The sequence below is a fragment of the Rana temporaria genome, chromosome 7, assembly GCF_905171775.1.
Source record: "Rana temporaria chromosome 7, aRanTem1.1, whole genome shotgun sequence".
Taxonomy (NCBI): Eukaryota; Metazoa; Chordata; class Amphibia; order Anura; family Ranidae; genus Rana; species Rana temporaria.
The window spans coordinates 31,463,933-31,484,269 of NC_053495.1; the positions used below are offsets into that span (position 1 = coordinate 31,463,933).

General features: G+C 44.2%; 1 protein-coding gene across 1 annotated transcript in view; it reads right to left on the reverse strand.

Moving 5' to 3' along the window:
• Window positions 1-20,337, reverse strand: part of ADAMTS9 (ADAM metallopeptidase with thrombospondin type 1 motif 9) — a 350,073-nt gene that overhangs the window by 78,358 nt on the left and 251,378 nt on the right. The window contains exon 29 of the mRNA XM_040359179.1: window positions 18,426-18,593. Within this exon, the coding sequence (XP_040215113.1) occupies window positions 18,426-18,593 (168 nt within the window). The remainder of the gene's footprint in view (window positions 1-18,425; window positions 18,594-20,337) is intronic.

A 20,337-nucleotide genomic window follows, 5' to 3' on the forward strand; every position in this document is an offset into this window, starting at 1 on the left:
GTGCGCATTGTGGCTAAGTACGCCGTACGGGCCTATTGATTTCGACGTGTACGTAAACGAAGTAAATCCCGATTCGCGGACGACTTGCGCAAACAACGTAAAAAATTCGAACCTCGCGGCGGGAATGGCGGCCATACTTAACATTGTTATTCCACCTCATAGGTGGAATAACTTTAGGCGGCCTATCCCTTGCGGAAACGACGTAATGCGACGGTGTACGTTCGTGAATCAGCGTATCCCCTCATTTACATAATCTACGCCGGCCGCAATGGAAGCGCCATCTAGCGGCCAACAGAAACATTGCAAGCTAAGATAGAACGGCGCAAGCCGGCCTATCTTAGCTTTGTTTAAGTGTATCTCTGTTTGAGAATACACTTAAACAAACGCCGGCGTAGATTCAGAGTTAGGTCGGCTTATCTACTGATAAGCCGGCCTAACTCTTTGTGAATCTACCTATATGTACTCCTGAACCCTGCACTCTGTACGTAATGCACTTCTGAACCCTGCACTCTGTACATAGTGCACCCAAATACAACAGGCCCTTTGAGGGCAACCATACTGCTGATGCGGCCTGTGATGAAATTGAGTTTGACACCCGTGCACTAAGTAGTTGTGACAATATGTACAGTGTTACTAAAACATGACAAAGTATCAAAATTGTGTTCAGGCGTTTTTTTTCCCCCTCCATTATGAAGGGGTTAATAAGTCAATGAGTATGAGTCCTAAAGCACCAGTGGTGGACTTAAAACCAAGCAAAGTCCCATTCATTTTAATGAATTGGTAAAAAAACAAAAAACAAAAAAAGTATTAGGAGGAGAGCTTATGTCCAGCTAAAACTTTAGTGTACACAAGGCTCTGGAAAGCGTCACAATGCAGAGCGCAGTGTCCAAAGTGACTTTCAGTACCAGGTTATCATCGCAATTTGGAGAGGACTATTCACAGAAGGAGTCATCAGAGACTGGGTTACACCATTGGCTGTACCACAGTTCAGAAACTGGAGAGCGCATGGCTCTACAACTAACTGAAGCAATACACAGGGGTCTGAAAAGAACTGTAGTGCAGAACTCAGTGCTATGGTATTAAACCCAAAACCAAAAATGTCACACAAGTATATTGCAGCATACCAATTTATTAGATGTGGCGGCTACATTAGGTTTTTTTCAGCTTATTTTTCGCCTCTGTTTTTAACTGGTGATCTGGCAAGTAACACACCTCCTGTGTTTAGAGTGCTCCACTCTGGATGAAGGAGCACAGAGGGCACAGCATACAGCAGCACTGTTATTCTGGAGGAGGGGAGTGTTAGATAACGGAATGAAGCTCCAACTCACACATTATAAGCAGTTACAGCAACAGTTTTTCCCTTTGGGATAAAGGTTGTACATTAATAAATAAAAACTGATCATTGTAAGGACCTCTGCCAATGTTAAATGTTTTGTCTCATCCCTGTAATTGCTATATCTACAGGAGACCTTGTTCTTTTGAAAAACGACAGACTTACTGGTCACATTACCAGGTGAAAATAAATGAAAGAAAGCCTAAAAAAGAAAACTACTACAGCCATCACATCTAAGAATTGGTAAGGTACAATATAATAAATGCTTGCTTTTGGGTTTAATAACACTTGAAGGTCACATTTCAGGCTATCTTCACCCCATCAATTGGCTTACTCACAAAGCACCCTCCCCATGTTGAGGGCAAGAGGCCTGGAATGGTTCAGGAGGGGGGCACTCGCTCATCCCCCCCTTTTCTTTGCCTCCGAGGCTGCTTGCTCGGATAAGGGTCTGGTATGGATTTTGGGGACGACGACACGCCAATTCTTTTTTACATTTTGGCGTGGAGTTCCCCTTAAAATCTATGCCAGACCAAAAGGGACATTCACCTGGTATGGATTTTGGGAGGGGGGACCACACTCTGTTTTTAAAAAAAACTTTTGCTTTGGAGTTCCCCTTAAAATCCATACCAGACCCAAAGGGCCTGGTATGGATTTTGGGGGGGGGACGACCCCATGTCGTTTTTTTGCTGTCATAGGGTTCCCCTTAACCACTTCAATGCAGTGTATTATATACTCTGCACTGACTGCACTGTGTGTGTGTATATATATATATATATATATATATATATACACACAGGCACATATACACTAGACTCCCTGCACTGTATACAGTCTACACTGAATGCACTTTGTATATACACATATATATATATATATATATATATATACACACACATACTACACGGTATATATATATATATATATATATATATATATATATATATATATATATATATATATATAGATACTGTAGATATATATATGTATTAAACTGCCTGCACGCCACTAACTAACCTGCCTAATCTAGCTCAAGTTCTCCCAATCTCTCAACGTTATTACACTACATACGGCCGCCATGTAAGCAGCCTTATATAGTGTGGGGCGTGTACTTAGCCCTCTGAGCCATAATTGGCCAAAAGCACCCTTCTTTTGGCCAATCATGGCTCTCCCAGCAGATTGCGCTGTGATTGGCCAAAGCATGCAGGTCAGGTGCCTGCTTTGGCCATTTAGCAGCCGTCAATGTATTAAGATTTCGCAGTGCATTATGGGGCACTCCGCAGCGCTCGGATTTGCCGCAAACGCCCCATATGTTCGGTTCGTTTGCGGACAAGTGAACACTGGATGTTCGAGTCGAACTTACATTCTATTCGAATATCGAGACCATCCCTAACAGTTATCATTGAAGTTATTGAATATAGAGCCAGCCATACACGAATCAAAATCCGTCTAGTTCCGCAGGGACCAGTTGAGATTTTTGCATGTATGGGCAGGCTGACTGTACCCAAGTTCATCCATCAATCGACTTGGGAACAACTAGCCAGTCAGATTTTGTACACTCGATTACTGCCGGAGGCTGTACTTGCTAGCAGTAGTCATTGTGTTCTGCCAGCCAGAAAGGCTCCCTGCTAGCAGAACACAATATCCCCCAATCAAAAAACTGGTAAATGGGTGGGTTTAGTTCCGCTTAAAGCAGTGGTTCTCAACCTTTCTAGTGCCGTGACCCCTTGATAAATTTTCCCAAGTTGTGGGGACCCCTAACAGTAAAATTATTTTCGTAGCGTGGGTTGTCAGCACCCAAGGCAAGACAGGTAATTTGTGCCCCTAACCTATGGACATTTAGCGCCCCCTTAGTCCCTTCCACTTGTACAGTACAGTGGTGGTGGGGAGTTGGGATGAGTGGCAGTGCTGGGGGAGTTCTGATCGGCCAACATAGGTTCTCTTGATCAAGGTTATCTGCTGATCTGAGATCTGTAGTGGGGACTTGTTGTGGCAACTCTAATCACAGGTAGTGTTACTCACTGTGTCTCCAACTTTGTGGTGTCTCGTAGCAGTGACACCTATGCCAAAATCAGGAGATAGGGTCTCCTCCAGCCCCTCCCACTTCACATTCACCAGTCAGCTGACCTCTAGTCTCTGTCCCTCCAGCCATGCCATGAACTAAATGGGCGGCTGCGAAGAGGCTGAGTGGGTGGCCGCGGGCTCCAGGGACATCCCTGCTGGTCGACTGCAAAAAGGCTGGGGGAGTGGTGTGGGCTTCAGGAACAGCCCATGATTTGGTGACCCCTGGCAAATCATCATTCGACCCCCAGGTTGAGAACCACTGGCTTAAAGGGATAAGCCCTACATTTTATCGATAGCTGGCCTTGGGTGTCTGTCTTCTTCTTAGATACCTATCAGATAAAAATTTACCTGCGCAGTTAGAAAAACGCAAAGGGAATACCAGGGGGGTTGCCACACAAACACTTTCCTCCGGTTTCTCTAAATGCTCCTGCTGTGTGATAAGAGTGCAGTGGGTGTTCGGAGCGCCCCGCTCATATCACATAAATTTCTCACAGCCTCTGCCAACTCTTCTTGCAGCTTTGCGCCGTCTAGCCAGTGTGTTTTCAGCATGTTGTGTTAGCCGTGCCACATGTCTGTGCCATCTTTTGTTAGGTACCTTCATGAATGCACACATCAAAAAAATTCACGATGAAACACCGGGCATTTATGAAAACAGGAGATCTGTGAATTATCAATGGAAGGGAAAAGGGACATTGCATTATTTCGTAGCAGCCCCGCGTGACCTCCTCTGCTCTCATAGTAAATGTGACAACTTGCCTAGTTATCAATGGACATATTTCACACAACTGTAGGTCTATGTTTAAAGGAGAACTGGAAAGCTAATTTTAAGATCACTGAATACCATACGATGAAACCCTAGCTTGAAGACATGTACGGCCCCATTCCAGACGGCTATAAAATGATCCCCTGCAGTGGAGCTGTGTCTGCACTGAAAGGGTTAATTGCTTATTTGGCCGGAATCATCCACCTTACCAATCATTCAGTGTCCGACATTCCTCTCTTCCAATCTAGCTGCATGTAGAGCTTCAGGTAAGGAAAACTCCTTGTATTGCTTCCCTAGTCCAGGGGTCTCCCAATTTTCTAAATACAGGGCCAGTTTACTGTCCTTCAGACTTTAGGGGGGCTGGACTGTGGCCATTGGGAGTAGAAAAGGTCCCAACGTCACTGGGAATAAACAATGCCCCATCTTTGGTGTCAGTGGGAGGAACTGCCATCATTGGGAGGAATTGTGCCCTATCATTGGTGCCATTGGGCCCCATTGTTATTGGGAGGAATTGTGCCCCATTGTTGGTGTCATTGGAAGGAATCCTGCCACTTCCTTGGTGTGAGTAGAGGAATTATGTCCCATTTTTGGAATAAGTAGATGAAAATAGTGCCCCAAGGAGGAAAAAAAGCAGGCAAAAACCTGCACCTGCCCCCCCGGGCCACAGTTTGGGGACCACTGCCCTAGACATACACTAGGGATTGTGCACTGTGGGCACCGCCCCACTGGAAGAGATATATTTTTTTTAGTTACCCAGAGTTGGGCTTTACGGGCCAGATTCACAGAAAAGGTACGCCGGAGTATCTGCTGATACTCCGGCGTACTTTCAAATTTGCCGCGTCGTATCTTGATTTGGAATCCTCAAACCAAGATACGACGGCTTTTGGCATAGATCCGACAGGCGTACAAATTCGTACGCCTTCGGATCGTAGGTGTAATTCTCCAACGGCCGCTGGGTGGAGTTTGTGTCGTTTTCCAGCGTCGGGTATGCAAATTAGCTGATTACGGCGATCCACGAAGGTACGCGCGTTCGTCGCATTCTCTTACGTCGTCGCTTGTCGGTTTTTCCCGTCGCAAACTTAAGCCTGCTTTTTAATGGCTTCGATTTAGACCAGCCATGTTAAGGTATGGCCGTCGTTCCCGTGTTGAAATGCCAAATGTTTTTTTTTTTTGCGTAAGATGTCCGGGAATACGAAAGTACGTTACGCACGTCGCTGTTCAAAAAACAAGTCGGGGCGCCGTAATTTTGCGAAAAGCACGGTGGGAAATTTCCAAACGGAGCATGCGCAGAACGTTCGTGTGTACATTTTTCGATGAGGAAACTGTCGAGGATCCCATCGAGCCAAAAAGAGAGCATGTCTTCTTTTTCCTTGACGGCAATGGAGAAACTTGCCCTGTCGAGTTCCTCGACAGCCTAACAAGGAACTCGACGAGGAAAACTATGTGTTTCGCCCGTCGAGTTCCTCGGTCGTGTGTACCAGGCTTGAGAGTACTGAAGCCAAAGGATCAGCATGACAGGCAATCAGGAACAGTGGCAGACAAAGATTTCCTTAAAAGGGAATCTACTGTGTATGTACAGCGAGGTATCATTGTGATGCAAAGGAGTATTTTTTACTAAATGTGCATTGTAAAGGTATGGGGCATATACCTTACAAGTTGCTGCCCGCCAAGTGAGCTTGGCAATAGAACACAAAAGTGCATCCAAGTCTACTATGTCATTGTTCTCTTTCTTTGTATATTCCTCATTGACTTACCATTAAAGGAAGAGTAATCTGTACATAACACTTGTGCTAACATGTTCTCTATATTACATATGGTTTTCATAACCGCTTCACCTTAAAAATAGTTTTCTTTCAGGATCACATATGACTAAACTTGTGAATATAATACACCGCCTTTAGAAATTCTTTTGTAACTGCATTTAGAGCAGAAATCAAGCCAAAAATTCGATAAAAATAAATACCCCAATAAAAGATAAAATACAAAAAAAAAATAACAGCTTTTGCTGCCATATTCACCTTAAATTCTGAGTTTTTCCTCAAAAAGTCCTTTTTTTCTGATGCCAAATGTCCTCAGTCTGATGGGCAGCATCGTTTAAAGAGGATCTCCAGTCTTTTGTAAGAAAATTAACTCAACAGCTACAAATACTGTAGCCGCTGTCTTTTAATAAACAGATATTTACCTGTCCAGGAGTTAAAAGCTGTCATCACCAGGGTCCATTCTTCAATGGTCTTCTGGTCCCCGTCACCACCATCTTGTTTGTGCGAAGCTGGCTGTGACTTCCTGCTGTTATACGGCCGGCTCCCTACTGCCCATGTGTGAGGCGCACGGCACATTTGGACTGGTCCGCAGCCTCCTGGGACTTGTGATGTGGGTGGGGCCGGAAGTGGGGAAGGGACTGAACTTCCGGTCTTCTCATCATAGTAAGAAGAGCAGGGCAGCACAGCGTCTAAGTGGGTAGCACTTCTGCCAAGTAGCACTAGGGCTGTCGGTTCGAATCATAACCACGACACTACCCACCTGGAGTTTGCATGTTCACCCTATGCCTGCCTGGGCTTCCTCCAGGTACTCCGGTTTCCTCCCACACTTCAAAGACATGCTGGAAGGTTAATTGACTCGTGTCCAAATTGGCCCAATATGTGAATTAGGGACTTTAGATCGAAAGCTCCTTGAGGGCAGGGATGAATATACAATTTGGCCCGGATTCACATACATCGGCGCATATTTATGCCGCCGTAGCGTATCTTCTTTACGCTACGCCGACGCAGCGCAGAGAGGCAACCCCCAAATTCACAAAGCACTTGCCACCAAATCTGTGCTGGGTTTCTTAGGCGTAAGTCCTCGTAAATGGAAGTGGGCGTGAGCCATGCAAATGAGGTGTGACCCCATGCAAATGATGGGCCAAGCACCATAAAGATACGAATAATGAACGGTGCATGCGCCGTCCCGTGGATGCATCCCAGTGCGCATGCTCAGAATCACGTCGGAACTACTTCCTAAGATATGACGGATCACTGCCTACGACGTTAACGTAACCTACGCCTAGTCATATTCACGTACAACGTAAACGACATAAGATACGACGGCTTGTGTTCCCTGGTCTATACCTTTGCATGGGTTGCGCCTCATCTATGGGGAATAACTTTACGCTGGACGTACGACTTACGCAATCCGCGTATATTATGCGCCGGGCGCAAGTACATTCGTGAATCGACGTATCTCCCTCATTTCCATATTTAAATAGGAAATCAATGGGAGCGCCACCTACGTCCATCGTAAATATGCACCCACGATACGCCGGCGTAGGAAAGTTACGTCGGTCGAATGAAGCCTATTTTCAGGCGTATCTTGGTTTCAGAGTCCGGCACATAGATACGACGGCGCATATTTGCACTTACGCGGCGTATCTGTAGATACGTCGGCGTAATTGCTTTGTGAATCCGGGGCTATTGTATGTAAAGTGCTGCATAAATTGATGGCACTATAAAAGTACCTTTAATAAGTGGGTGTGGGCTACCTGTCAGAAATAGGTACCCACTACCATAAAAAAAAAAGTAATAGGGGGCGGAGAAAAAGTAGAACTTCTCATTCTTTAGATGAAGTTTTGCTTTAACTCACTATAAGCATGCTTCTTGTCAGTACATGAACTGAACATTTCAATGTACAGGGACTGCAAGAGACTGATACCAGGTCAGATTTAAGTATCGATTCTACTTGCAAAAAAAAACAAAACATTTAAAGCCAAGGTTAAAAAAACGAATTGGAGAAAGCTTATACTCACCTGATCCTCTACTCCACATGCAAATGGCGCTCCCTCGTGATGCAGCAGCGGACTGTTCCTGAGGTCCTCATGTCAAGAACAGGTCTACTGACGTGATGATGTCTGGAACATTCCACTATGGTGGGGGGGGGGCTCAGGAGCCACATATCTCAATACAGGCAGTGTAAGCAATTACATCTTTCTTGTTATCAGCATCCTGTAGTATTCTGCTAGACTAGTACAGCAAAATCAGGTTCCACAGTAGTGCAGACAGGAAACATGCCGATAAGCAGGCCTTTTTTTCTCAGAAAATAGGAGCAGGAACTCAACCATAACCCCCAACCCAACCACCCCCCCCCCCCCACACACACACATACCTTTCAAACCACATCAAATAGTGGGTATGGTGAAATCATACTAATAGTAGGAGGGTTTTAAAATGGCATTAGATACGAGGAGTGCATTATGTATAGAGTTCAGAGTTCGGTAGGGTTACACACAGAGTGCAGAGTTCAGGGGTGCGCTAAACACAGAGTGCAGAGCCTTCTCCCACATCTGCTTACCTCTGCATTCTCCATCCACATCTCACCTTCACCTCTCTTCTTCCCTAGTACATCCCCGCACACTGAAGGTGGCTCCACCTCTCTCATTTACAGGGAGATCATCCAGTGGGGGTGTCAGCATCCACACTGCACCCAGGGCAGCCATAACAAATTCTGGGGCCCCATACACAGCTTTAGGCAGGGCCCCCCTGGAGCAGAGAACCGGGGGGCCTCCTCCTTCCTGCCATTGGATGATAAGCAGGGGGGGTGTTGTGTTAACGAAAGTGTCATCTCTTCTCTCTCTTGTCGCAAGATGATAAGCGGGACAGGGGGTTGGTGCTGACGAACAAAACAATGTTAAGTCAAGTCTTCTCTTCTCTATCCTGGCGCGAGTTGGGGGGGGGGGGACAGACGAAAAAATGTATATATATATATATATTTTAAACGGGGGGTGGCTGGGCCCCTGGGGACCATCGGGCCCCTCACAGATGTAATGCCTGTACCCCCCTGATGGCGGGCCTGACTGCACCCCAGGCACCTATATCTCCCAGGTCCCCATCCTGCACTCAGTGGGAGCCGCTCAAGAGATCCCATCTGTGGGAGCCATTGGAAGACAAGCTGTCACTTGTAAACATAGAAGCCAGACTTTTGTGTTTACAAGTAATAGTGGTCAGCAAGGAGCAAAGGGCCTGAGCCAAAGGTGCAGGAACTGAGTTCCACCAAGTTCCAGCTGAAAAAAAGCCCTGCCGATAAGAGTACAGAACAGAGAGAGGGATGACCTCATCAGTGCCCTGCTGCCCCTTTAAAGTCCAATCCTCGGACTGTGGAACGGTCTAAGACCTGATTTAGTGCTGTACAGCAGTGGAGGTCCGGAACCTGCCTGAGCTGCCTAAATCACAAAACTGGATTACAAATCTCACAGCAGTATAAAAGCTCTCATATATGTACTATGTGTATTTAGAAATTTGCTTTGAGTTCAACATTAAATATGAATTCAGTAGTTAAAATATATATTAGCGATAAAATAAAGGTATAAAATATCTGGTGTATATTAATATATAGAGCAATATAACAATAGTACAGGTGAAAATAATATAGTATGTGCTGATTTTCTCATGTAGGGTCTTTGCTATCAGATGAGAAGACATTCTAAAAGCTGTCATGGCAGAGGAATTGCTGCATCTAGAATGTGTTCTTTAATTTCCCAGCCTTAGAACAAGAGATAGGCCCTGATACATGTGTGCGACAGGATACAGTCAGGAGGCTTTCAATGTTTAGTACATTATGGAGGAATTGCATTTGTTGTCAATTATATTATCTAGGATTACCATTACACATGGGCCTCTCTAAGATAAAACAGATGAAATGAACTAATTTATCATATATCGAGAGAAAGAGGAGCTAAGGGGTAGCTGGAGAAGTGAAAAAGGGCATTTTAGATTTGATTAAAGCGGAGGTTCACCCATAGAGAACACATTTTCCCCTTAGATGGATGCTCGTTTTGTCTAGGGGAATCGGCTAGTTGTTTTAAAATATGACCTGTACTTACCGTTTACGAGATGCATCTTCTCCGCCGCTTCCGGGTATGGGCTGGGCGTTCCTTCTTGATTGACAGTCTTCCGAGAGGCTTCCGACGGTCGGATCCATCGCGTCGCGATTTTCCGAAAGAAGCCGAACGTCGGTGCGCAGGCGCAGTATAGAGCCGCACCGACGTTCGGCTTCTTTCGGCTACAAGTGACGCGATGGATGCGACCGTCGGAAGCCTCTCGGAAGACTGTCAATCAAGAAGGAACGCCCGCTCCCGAAGACCCATACCCGGAAGCGACGGAGAAGATGCATCTCGAAAACGGGTAAGTACGGATCATATTTTAAAACAAATAGCCGATTCCCCTAGACAAAACGAGCATGAAGCTAAGGGGAAAAGAGAAAAAACAAACAAATTGGGTGAACTCCCGCTTTAACAGACAGGTGATAGTTTAGATCTAGTTTTTTTTTTATTATATAGGATATAAATGTGTTATTATATGTGGAAAATTATACCTTTATTTATAAATTATGAGGGTATAGATTAGAGTGGTTGTATTAAGCCCCGTACACACGATCCGAAAATCGTACGAAAAATTACGCTTTCGAAACGATCGTACGATAATCGGATTGTTAGTTCCGAGAGCCGATCAGGACAGTTCATCCGATTTTATTCTATCGGACATGCACTGAATTTTTTTTCGTACGATGCCAGATCGGACGATTTCCGTATAACCAGTACAGCTGTCGTTTGAAAATGCAATACAAATGCATTACAACACATGACATAAATTCCGATTTTCTATTCTGCCGTACGAGAATTTTCGTGACTTTAGTAAACTCATCAGATTCGACGTGAGATTAGCATCCAAAAAAAAAAATCATTCGTCCGATAATCGGATCGTGTGTACCGGGCATTACTGTAGCATTGAGGTGCACCTCGGGGTCAGACATGCTAACACGACATAACCTCCAACTATTTGTAAAATATCCAAAAGATACGACTGGGTCAAGTAAATAGATACCAAATAGCTCTGGTTTCAAAATTGCGTTTGCCCGTAAAACCGTAATAAATTACAAGATAGAGCTGCATGATTAATCGTTACAGAATCACAATTCTACCCCCTTGCAATCTTAAAGGGGTGGTTCACCCTAAAAACTACTTTATTTTATTAGACTGGCCCCCCACATTACAATACGATTAAGGCTATTATTATTTTTTTGATGCTGTACATACCTTTGTACAGCATATTCACCCGTGGCATCCGGGTTGCGAGTCCCGCGGGAGTGGGCGTTCCTAACATGTCTGTGATTGACGTTTTGACCAAAAACGAGCTCCCCCCCGTCGCGTAAGCCGCGTCACGGTTGGCGAAAGGAGCCAAACGGCGAGTCGGCGCTATACTGCGCATCGCCGTTCAGCTCCTTTCGCCAATCATGACGCGGCTTACGCGACGGGGGGAGCTCATTTTGGGCAAAACGTCAATCACAGACATGTTAGGAACACCCACTCCCGCGGGACTCGCGGTGAATATGCTGTACAAAGGTATGTACAGCATCAAAAAAATAATAATAGCCTTAATCGTATTGTAATGTGGGGGGCCAGTGTAATAAAAAAAAGTAGTTTTTAGTGTGAACCACCCCTTTAACACAGCATTTTCAAAATTCAGTGCAGAGTTCTCTGCTCACTGCTGACAGCTGTAAAAAAAAAAAAAAAACAGACAGCCTGCCAAGTTTAGCTTAGGTGGAGATAAAGAGAAACATTGTAACAATTTATTTCTTTAGATCAAAGGAATGAAATTCAGTCTGTAAATCAAGTCAGTTTAACCACTCAAAGATCAAACCTTTTTCTGACACTTGTTGCTTACAAATTAAAATCAGTATTCTTTGCTAGAAAATCACTTACCCCCAAACATTATATATACAGTACAGACCAAAAGTTTGGACACACCTTCTCATTCAAAGAGTTTTCTTTATTTTCATGACTATGAAAATTGTAGATTCACACTGAAGGCATCAAAACTATGAATGACCACATGTGGAATTATACATAACAAAAAAGTGTGAAACAACTGAAAATATATTTCATATTCTAGGTTCTTCAAAGTAGCCACCTTTTGCTTTGATTACTGCTTGGCACACTATTGGCATTCTCTTGATGAGCTTCAAGAGGTAGTCACCTGGCACAGCACCCATCACTCTCCTTCTTGGTCAAATAGCCCTTCCCCCGCCTAGAGGTGTGTTTGGGGTCATTGTCCTGTTGAAAAATAAATGATGGTCCAACTAAACGCAAACCGGATGGAATAGCATGCCGCTGCAAGATGCTGTGGTAGCCATGCTGGTTCAGTATGCCTTCAATTTTGATTAAATCCCCAACAGTGTCACTAGCAAAGCACCCCCACACCATCACACCTCCACGCTTCACGGTGGGAACCAGGCATGTAGAGTCCATCCGTTCACCTTTTCTGCGTCGCACAAAGACACGGGGGTTGGAACCAAAGATCTCAAGTTTGGACTCATCAGACCAAAGCACAGATTTCCACTGGTCTAATGTCCTTTCCTTGTGTTCTTTACCCAAACAAGTCTCTTCTGCTTGTTGCCTTTCTTTAGCAGTGGTTTCCTAGCAGATATTCTACCATGAAGGCCTGATTCACACAGTCTCCTCTTACCAGTTCTAGAGATGTGTCTGCTGCAAAAGGTGGCTACTTTGAAGAACCTAGAATATGAAATATATTTTCAGTTGTTTCACACTTTTTTGTTATGTATAATTCCACATGTGTTAATTCATAGTTTTGATGCCTTCAGTGTGAATCTACAATTTTCATAGTCATGAAAATAAAGAAAACTCTTTGAATGAGAAGGTGTGTCCAAACTTTTGGTCTGTACTGTATATATATATATATTAGCAGAGACCCTAGAGAATAAAATGGTGGTTGCTGCAATATTTTATGTCACACTGTATTTGTGCAGCGGTCTTTCAAACGCAATTATTTTGGGAAAATACACTTTTACAAAAAAAAAACTGCAAATGAACATACTACATGTTCCACCACAGCAGGGCAATGATGTCACTGAATTTAGAGTTCAATCATTACGTCCTCCGGGCCCCATAACAGCAGGTCTGTACCTCCATATGGACCCAGGGCTGGGGGTAAGAAATGCACTGTTTGTGTTACCAATGCTCTGCAAGCTTGAATGCAAAAGCGTAATAAATTCACATTATTTATTCTATCATTGTTGGTGCGTTTATAAAAAGTTTCCAATAGGTGGACTGTACCTTTAAGCTTCCAACATCTAAGTCAGTGTGGAGGTGAAACAAAGTATGCAATGTAAATACAGGAAACAGTTTAATAACTTAACATACAGCCTGAACCTTTTTTGTTTGTTATTTAACAATTGTATAAAAAAAATAAGAAGAACAGGAAGATTCATAAAACAAGGTTGACTGCGGATCTAAACCAGATGGCGTAAGTCTTTGTGCGATACCACATGCAGAGGCAAATAAACTTCCCTTTACTGGAAGTTGTTCCCATGTAGAGGCTCCGAGGTCACATGTCAACCATCTATAGGTAGAAGCAGTCAGTACAGATGGGATTACTGCAGCTGACAGCCTGGGAGTTTTTACTTGCAGGAACTGGGAAGTCCTGCCACCCCTAATTATCAAGGTCATAGTCATTTGCCAGCTTGTGCCCTTTCCTAGTAGTAAGACTCAGTATGGGATCGCAATTATGGAACACTTTTGTTCTCCAAGTGAAACTACTGATGTCGTTTTCACACTTGGAGTTATAAATCATTGTGAGCAGCTTTTAGGAAAGGGTGTTCTGAAGTTTAAGATAGTAACAGCTTTCTTGAGCTACCATTGTCATCAATTGGCACTTTAATCCACGTTTGTGACTCAAAAAACAGACACTAAGGCCCGGATTCAGAAAGATGCGCGTATCTTTAGGCGGGCGTAGCGCATCTCATCTCAGTTGTATTACAATGAGCCGTGACCCCATGTAAATGAGTGGCCGATCGAACGGCGCATGCGCGCGCATGCTCAGAATCACGTTGCAAATACTCCCTAAGATACGTCGGCTCAATGCTTTGTCGGCGTAAACGTAACCTACGCCCATCCCCATTCACGTACGACTTACGCAAACGACGTAAAATACGACGCTGTTCCGACGTTTCCAACATCCATACCTTAACATGACTTACCCCTGCTTTATGAGGTGTAAACTTACACCGGACAAATCCGACGGGCGCAAGTACGTTTCTGAATCAGCGTATCTTGCTCATTTGCATATTCGACATGTAAATCAACGGAAGCGCCCCTAGCGGCCAGCGTAAATATGCACCTAAGATACGACGGCGTAAGAGACTTACGTCAGTCGTATCTTGGACAAATTCTGGCGTATCTGATTCTTTGAATCAGGCGCATAGATACGATGCCTCACATTCGGACTTACGACGGCGTATCTGGAGATATTCCTAATGCATGTAAACTTTAAACACATGTAAGTGCATTTAGGCCTCATTCAGACAAGCACTGACAATCATAGCCTGTTAATGAGTGCCTTGGTTATGCAACTTCAGCCGTCAGATGCTGCGTGTAGGAAGCCCATTCACTCCTATTGGCATGCAGCAGCTTTTTCATGGACACAGCCGCTGGTCCCAATTTAACAGCCATGCAGATGTGGGTGAGCGACCCCGAACGCAGACAGTCTCCATTCGGAGCCGCTCTCCCACACTTGCACGGCTGTCAAATAGTTTGTTTATACTTCCCAGATAATTCCGCCTGCGTTTGAATAAACCAAATGCAGAAGGATAGTGTGAATGTAGCCTGAAACGTAGGTAAGCTCTATTCTGAAAGCAGAACATGTAAGATGTGTTGACAATGTATTATTATTTAATCATAGAAGACTGTGAGCAGTATACAAGGTAGACACAGATTTGATATATCAGCACTACACATAAGCAGACTGAAAACACAAACTTGTAAACAGAGATTCCACCACAATATTAAATCTGAATTGCAGACAGACAGAAAGACAATATTTTGGCTGGGTTCACACTATCCAGAAATTATAAAGCTTGTTTGAGCTGTAATGCCCTGTACACACGATCGGTCAATCCGATGAGAACGGTCTGATGGATTTCTCCATCAGTTAACCGATGGAGCTGACTGATGATCAGTCGCGCCTACACACCATCAGTTAAAAAACCGATCGTGTCAGAACGCGGTGATGTAAAACACAACGACGTGCTGAAAAAAATGAAGTTCAATGCTTCCAAGCATGCGTCAACTTGATTCTGAGCATGCATGGATTTTTAACCGACGGACGTGCCTACTAACGATCGTTTTTTTTTTCTATCGGTTAGGTATCCATTGGTTAATTTTAAAACAAGTTTCACATTTTTTAACCGATGGATAAATAACCGATGGGGCCCACACACGATCGGTTTGGTCTGATGAAAACGGTCCATCAGACCGTTCTCATCGGATTGACCGATAGTGTGTACGCGGCATTAGAAAAAAGGAGGCAGAGAGCTGACTTTAAACTCTACAGAGCTCAGCGAGCTGATTGGGGGGGAAGGGACGCACCCCCTACACCGAACAGAGATGAGGGTGTCAATCAGCTGGAGGTCCCTTGCTGTCACCTTTTTTTCTCTTGGTGTCAGGAAAACATATCAGAAGTTACTCATGCTAACAGAAGAGGAACGAAGCAGCAGAAATGACACTAAGGCGGCGTACACACCGTTTTCAGCGGACAGATCCGCTGCGTCCGGCTGCCGGATTTCTGTCTGATGGTTGTACACACCATCAGACAGAAATCCGTGCGTAAACAATACGATGACGCGGCGACGTGGGCGGCCCTGGAAGGTCAAAGATTCCACGCATGCGTCGAATCAGTACGACGCATGCGAGGGATGGCGGTCGGTCGGACGTGTCCGGTGAGTCTGTACAGACGACCGAACACGTCCTGACGGACAGGTTTCCAGCGGACAGATTGCTTAGCATGCTAAGCAAATTTTGTTCGCTGGAAACTGTCCGATCCGCCGAACAATTGTCCGCTCAGGCCTACACACGACCGGATCGGTCCGCTGGAACTGGTCCTTAGGAGTTGAATTTACTAAAGGCAAATAGACATGAATTGGAAACAGGCAGTTGCTTCAGAGCTTAGTAAATTAGGAAAAGCTTCACTTTGCAAAGAATACCCAATCACACGCAAGGAAAATTTAAAATTTTTTGCTTGCACATGATTGGATGATGGAAGTCAGCAGAACTTCTGGCTCTAAGCTCTGCAGCAACTGCACTTGCAAAGAGCTCAATCAATTTGCCTTTAGTAAATCAACCCCCTAGTTCTCTTATTTGAAGTAAACACTAGAGGGATGCTTTCTTCATATTTCATGTCTGATGCCGCGTACACACGATCATTTTTCAGCATGAAAAAAAAACGACGTGTTTCTGCATGTAGAAAAAACTAAGTTTTTCCAACTTCATCATTAAAACGACGTTGCCCACACACCATCGGTTTTTAAAAATGCTCTAGCAAAGCGCGGTGACGTACAACCCGTAGGACGGCACTATAAAGGGGAAGTTCCATGCGGATGACGCCACCCTTGGGGCTGCTTTAGCTGATTCAGTGTTAGTAAAAGACGATTCGCGCTTTTCTGTCTGTTACAGCGTGATGAATGTGCTTACGCCATTGCGAATGGTAGTTTTACCAGAACGAGCGCTCCCGTCTCATAACTCGCTTCTGAGCATGCTCGGGTTTTTAACGTTGTTTTAGCCCACACACGATCATTTTTTACAACCCGAAAAACGACATAGTTTAAAATGTCCATAAAAAATGCAGCAGGTTTGAATTTTTTTTTTGTCATTTTTCAGAACCTGAAAAATGATGTGAAGCCCACACACGATCATTTTACATGAAATTTTTTAAAAACAACGTTTTTTTCATCCTGAAAAATGATCGTGTGTACGCGGCATGAGGTTTACAACCACTTTAATTTGTTCCACCCACCTGTCCCCCCCACCAGGTAGGATCACACTCCATTGCCAGTGTAGATGAAAATCATGATCAACACAGCGGGTCCCCATCTCTAACCTGACATCACTACAAAACAAGCTACATAAAGCATTTTATGAGCACCACTATAAGTTGGTGTAAAACCGTATATAGAATAGGGGGTAATAAAGCAATCTCATTTAGAGATACTCCAGTAAAGCTCTTTTCTAGGTGGTACCTCACACCCTCCAAATTACATTAATTTTACCCCTCAATATCTCCCAATTGTTTTAGAGGTTGCTCAGAACAAGGCACGTTATTACATACATTTTGGAGCTGCCCTTTTCTAGACCAAATATGGCGTGAGGCAACATCTAGATTTGAGTCATCCTATGGTCATAAAATCTCTCTTACTCCACAAATCTGTCTTTTGTATGCAACGATTCCAGATATACCAACTTCACACATGAGATTATTCCATTCCCTATGCAGCGCGATCCAATGGATGATCGCCCTTAATTGGAAATCTAATACTATCCTTTGGTCACAAGTATTGGAGAGAATGGAAGTTTATAAGATTTCTGAGAAAATATATCATACCTTAAATGACAACCTCCATATTTACAACTCTAAATGGTCGAATTGGAACGTACCATAATACTCAATATTCTTCTCCTCTCCCTTCCCCTTTTCTTTACCAGCACTACCCATACCACTTAAGATATTACTAGATTGCAATACATTTAAATACTGCTACCTGTTTATTATTACCTTTACTATAGTATAACGATGATTACTTTGTCTGAATGATATACTATGTACTATTCTACTGACTTTCTATTATTGATTACATTGTCATTATATTTGTGCAACCTTTCATTATTATTACAATAAAAGTTTGTAAACAAAAAAAAGAATAGGGGGTGTGGTGCTACCTATGAGCTAAGGAGTAATCTATCAGCTCGACCTTCTCAGGATAAGGCACTCTGATTAATAACACCAGAAAATGAGCCTGAGGTCTAAAGCCTCGTACACACGACCGTGAAACTCGACGGGCGAAACACATCGTTTTGCTCGTCAAGTTCCTTGTTAGGCTGTCGAGGATCTCGGCGAGCCAAATTTCCCCATTCCCGTCGAGGAAAAAGAAGACATGCTCTCTTTTTGGCTCGACAAGTTCCTCGACAGTTTCCTCGTCGAAAAGTGTACACACGACCGATTTCCTCGGCAAAAAAAAAAACCCAGCAAGTTTCTTGCTGTTTTTTGCCGAGAAACTCAGTCGTGTGTACAAGGCCTAAGGTGACCCCGTTGGCTTACCTTGTGTGAGATACTAGGAGCGAGGAACCACTAGCATTTGTCACACCCAGCGGCCGTAAGGATTTAAGTGCAGGTTTTCTAATACTTATACAACTTATGTTAGGTAAGGCAAAACAGGAGCCAACCAGAATCTTACCTTTCCCCACTCTCCGGCCTTCCATTTCGGACATCGCCCCCCTCTGCACTTCTTCCGCGTGTTTGGCTTTGCAAGGTGCTTACAGTATTCGTGTTCAATGTTGGTTCCATCTTTGGCCACACAGTAGGTGGCTCTGGTCTTAACGCCTCTTCCACAGGATAGAGAACACTGCAAGGAAACACAAAATAAACATTACCAACTGAGCTTGTCTACCGGGGGGGATAGACCAAGAAGCAATTCCAAAAACACAGCACCTGTACTAATGTCAGAGTATTTTCTACTTCTTGTTTTATTCTATCAAATATATATAATAAAGGTCTAACTGGGGGGATAGAGCACAAACACATAAGGTGGATAAGGGAACGGTATAAGAAAAATGAGGATGGTATTATGTAATGTTGTCTGATATTGAGGGACATCATAGCAAACATGTGGACTTTACAACCCTTTATTTTTTTTATAACATGTAATCAAAGTACTGATCTGAAACTGGACATCTGCCGGTTCATAGTTGACAATATCCCTCAATATTTAGAGGGGAGACAACTATGGATCTGTGTAATAGCTTCCATCCTCAAAGTTTGGATGGGGGAGGTTGATGTTGGGCGAAGAAATAAATGAAACCTTCACAAGAGGAGTAGGTAAGCACTGTCAGCGATGTACAGTGGGAATGGAAAAAGTTTATGAGGTTGGGCATAGGCAAAAAGGGGGTTAAGATATGGAGACAGAAGGGTAGGTTTGCGCCCCTGAGGGACATTATGTAGCAAGAGCTCAGATATAATCAACTCCATTTACTTTTATCTGCATTCTATTCTTCGTAACTGTGGCCAGATTTTACAGAGCTCCTCACATGGGTGAGCATCTTCTTCCTAAAGCCTGGGATGCATCATATATTTTCTTCTGTGAACTATAAAACACATCCACTCTTTGTTTGGAAAGCAATGAGAGGAGAAGGTGTTCTGCAGTCCTACCACACTAAAGCCTCATACACACGATACGATTGTTGGCAGGGGGTTGTCTGTTGACAGACTGTTGTCCTAAAATCTTACCGTTAGTATGCTACTTTTGACAATTGTCCAACTTTCGGCCAACAAATAATGGATGACAGGCTAGTAAATGTTCGGTGGACAACGGTTTGACTTCTGATGGTCAGTACACAAATCCGTCACACAATAGTCAAAAGTACAAGCACGCATGCTCGGAATCAATGCTCACCAAACACAAACTAGCAGAAGGGGCCCAAAGGGTGGCGCTCAAGAGCTGAAATTCCTCGTAGTACGTCACTACGTTCATGCTTGTGGCACGACAATTGTGTACCGTTAGTATGCAAGACAGGATCCTGGCACACGCCCTTTTGACAAAAATCAGGTGCTCGGTTGGCCAACAATCTAATCGTGTGTACGAAGCTTTAGGGAGCCTAGGGTGACAGCACTGCTCATCCAGGGAGGAGCAGCCTACTAGCCAGTCAGGTAATTGGCAATGCACATGTGCTGCCAGGAGAAGTAAGCAGAGGATGAGCCCATCAGTGTTCTCCTGCTCCTTCACTGTCCAATAACAGCCTGTGGGCAAGTGTGTGACCTGGCTGCAGTGGCGTAGCGTGGGGGGTGCCAGGGGGGCCACCGCCCCGGGCGCAAAATTTAGAGGGGCGTTGTCACAAGTGTGGAGAGGAGGGAGCACCAACAACAGATGGAAAATAGGAACATATGCATAATAATCACCACTCCAGGCTTTACCAGTCATTATCAAGCACACTCTCCTCTTCCCTACAGTAACCCCTGTCTCACACAGGGGATCATGTGACCAGATTGGAACTAGCTGAAAATAGGTAAGTCAATGGATCAGGGAGGTGCAAATTACTTGCCTCGCCCCAGGCACTGACAACCCACGCTACGCCACTGCCTGGCTGTATTGC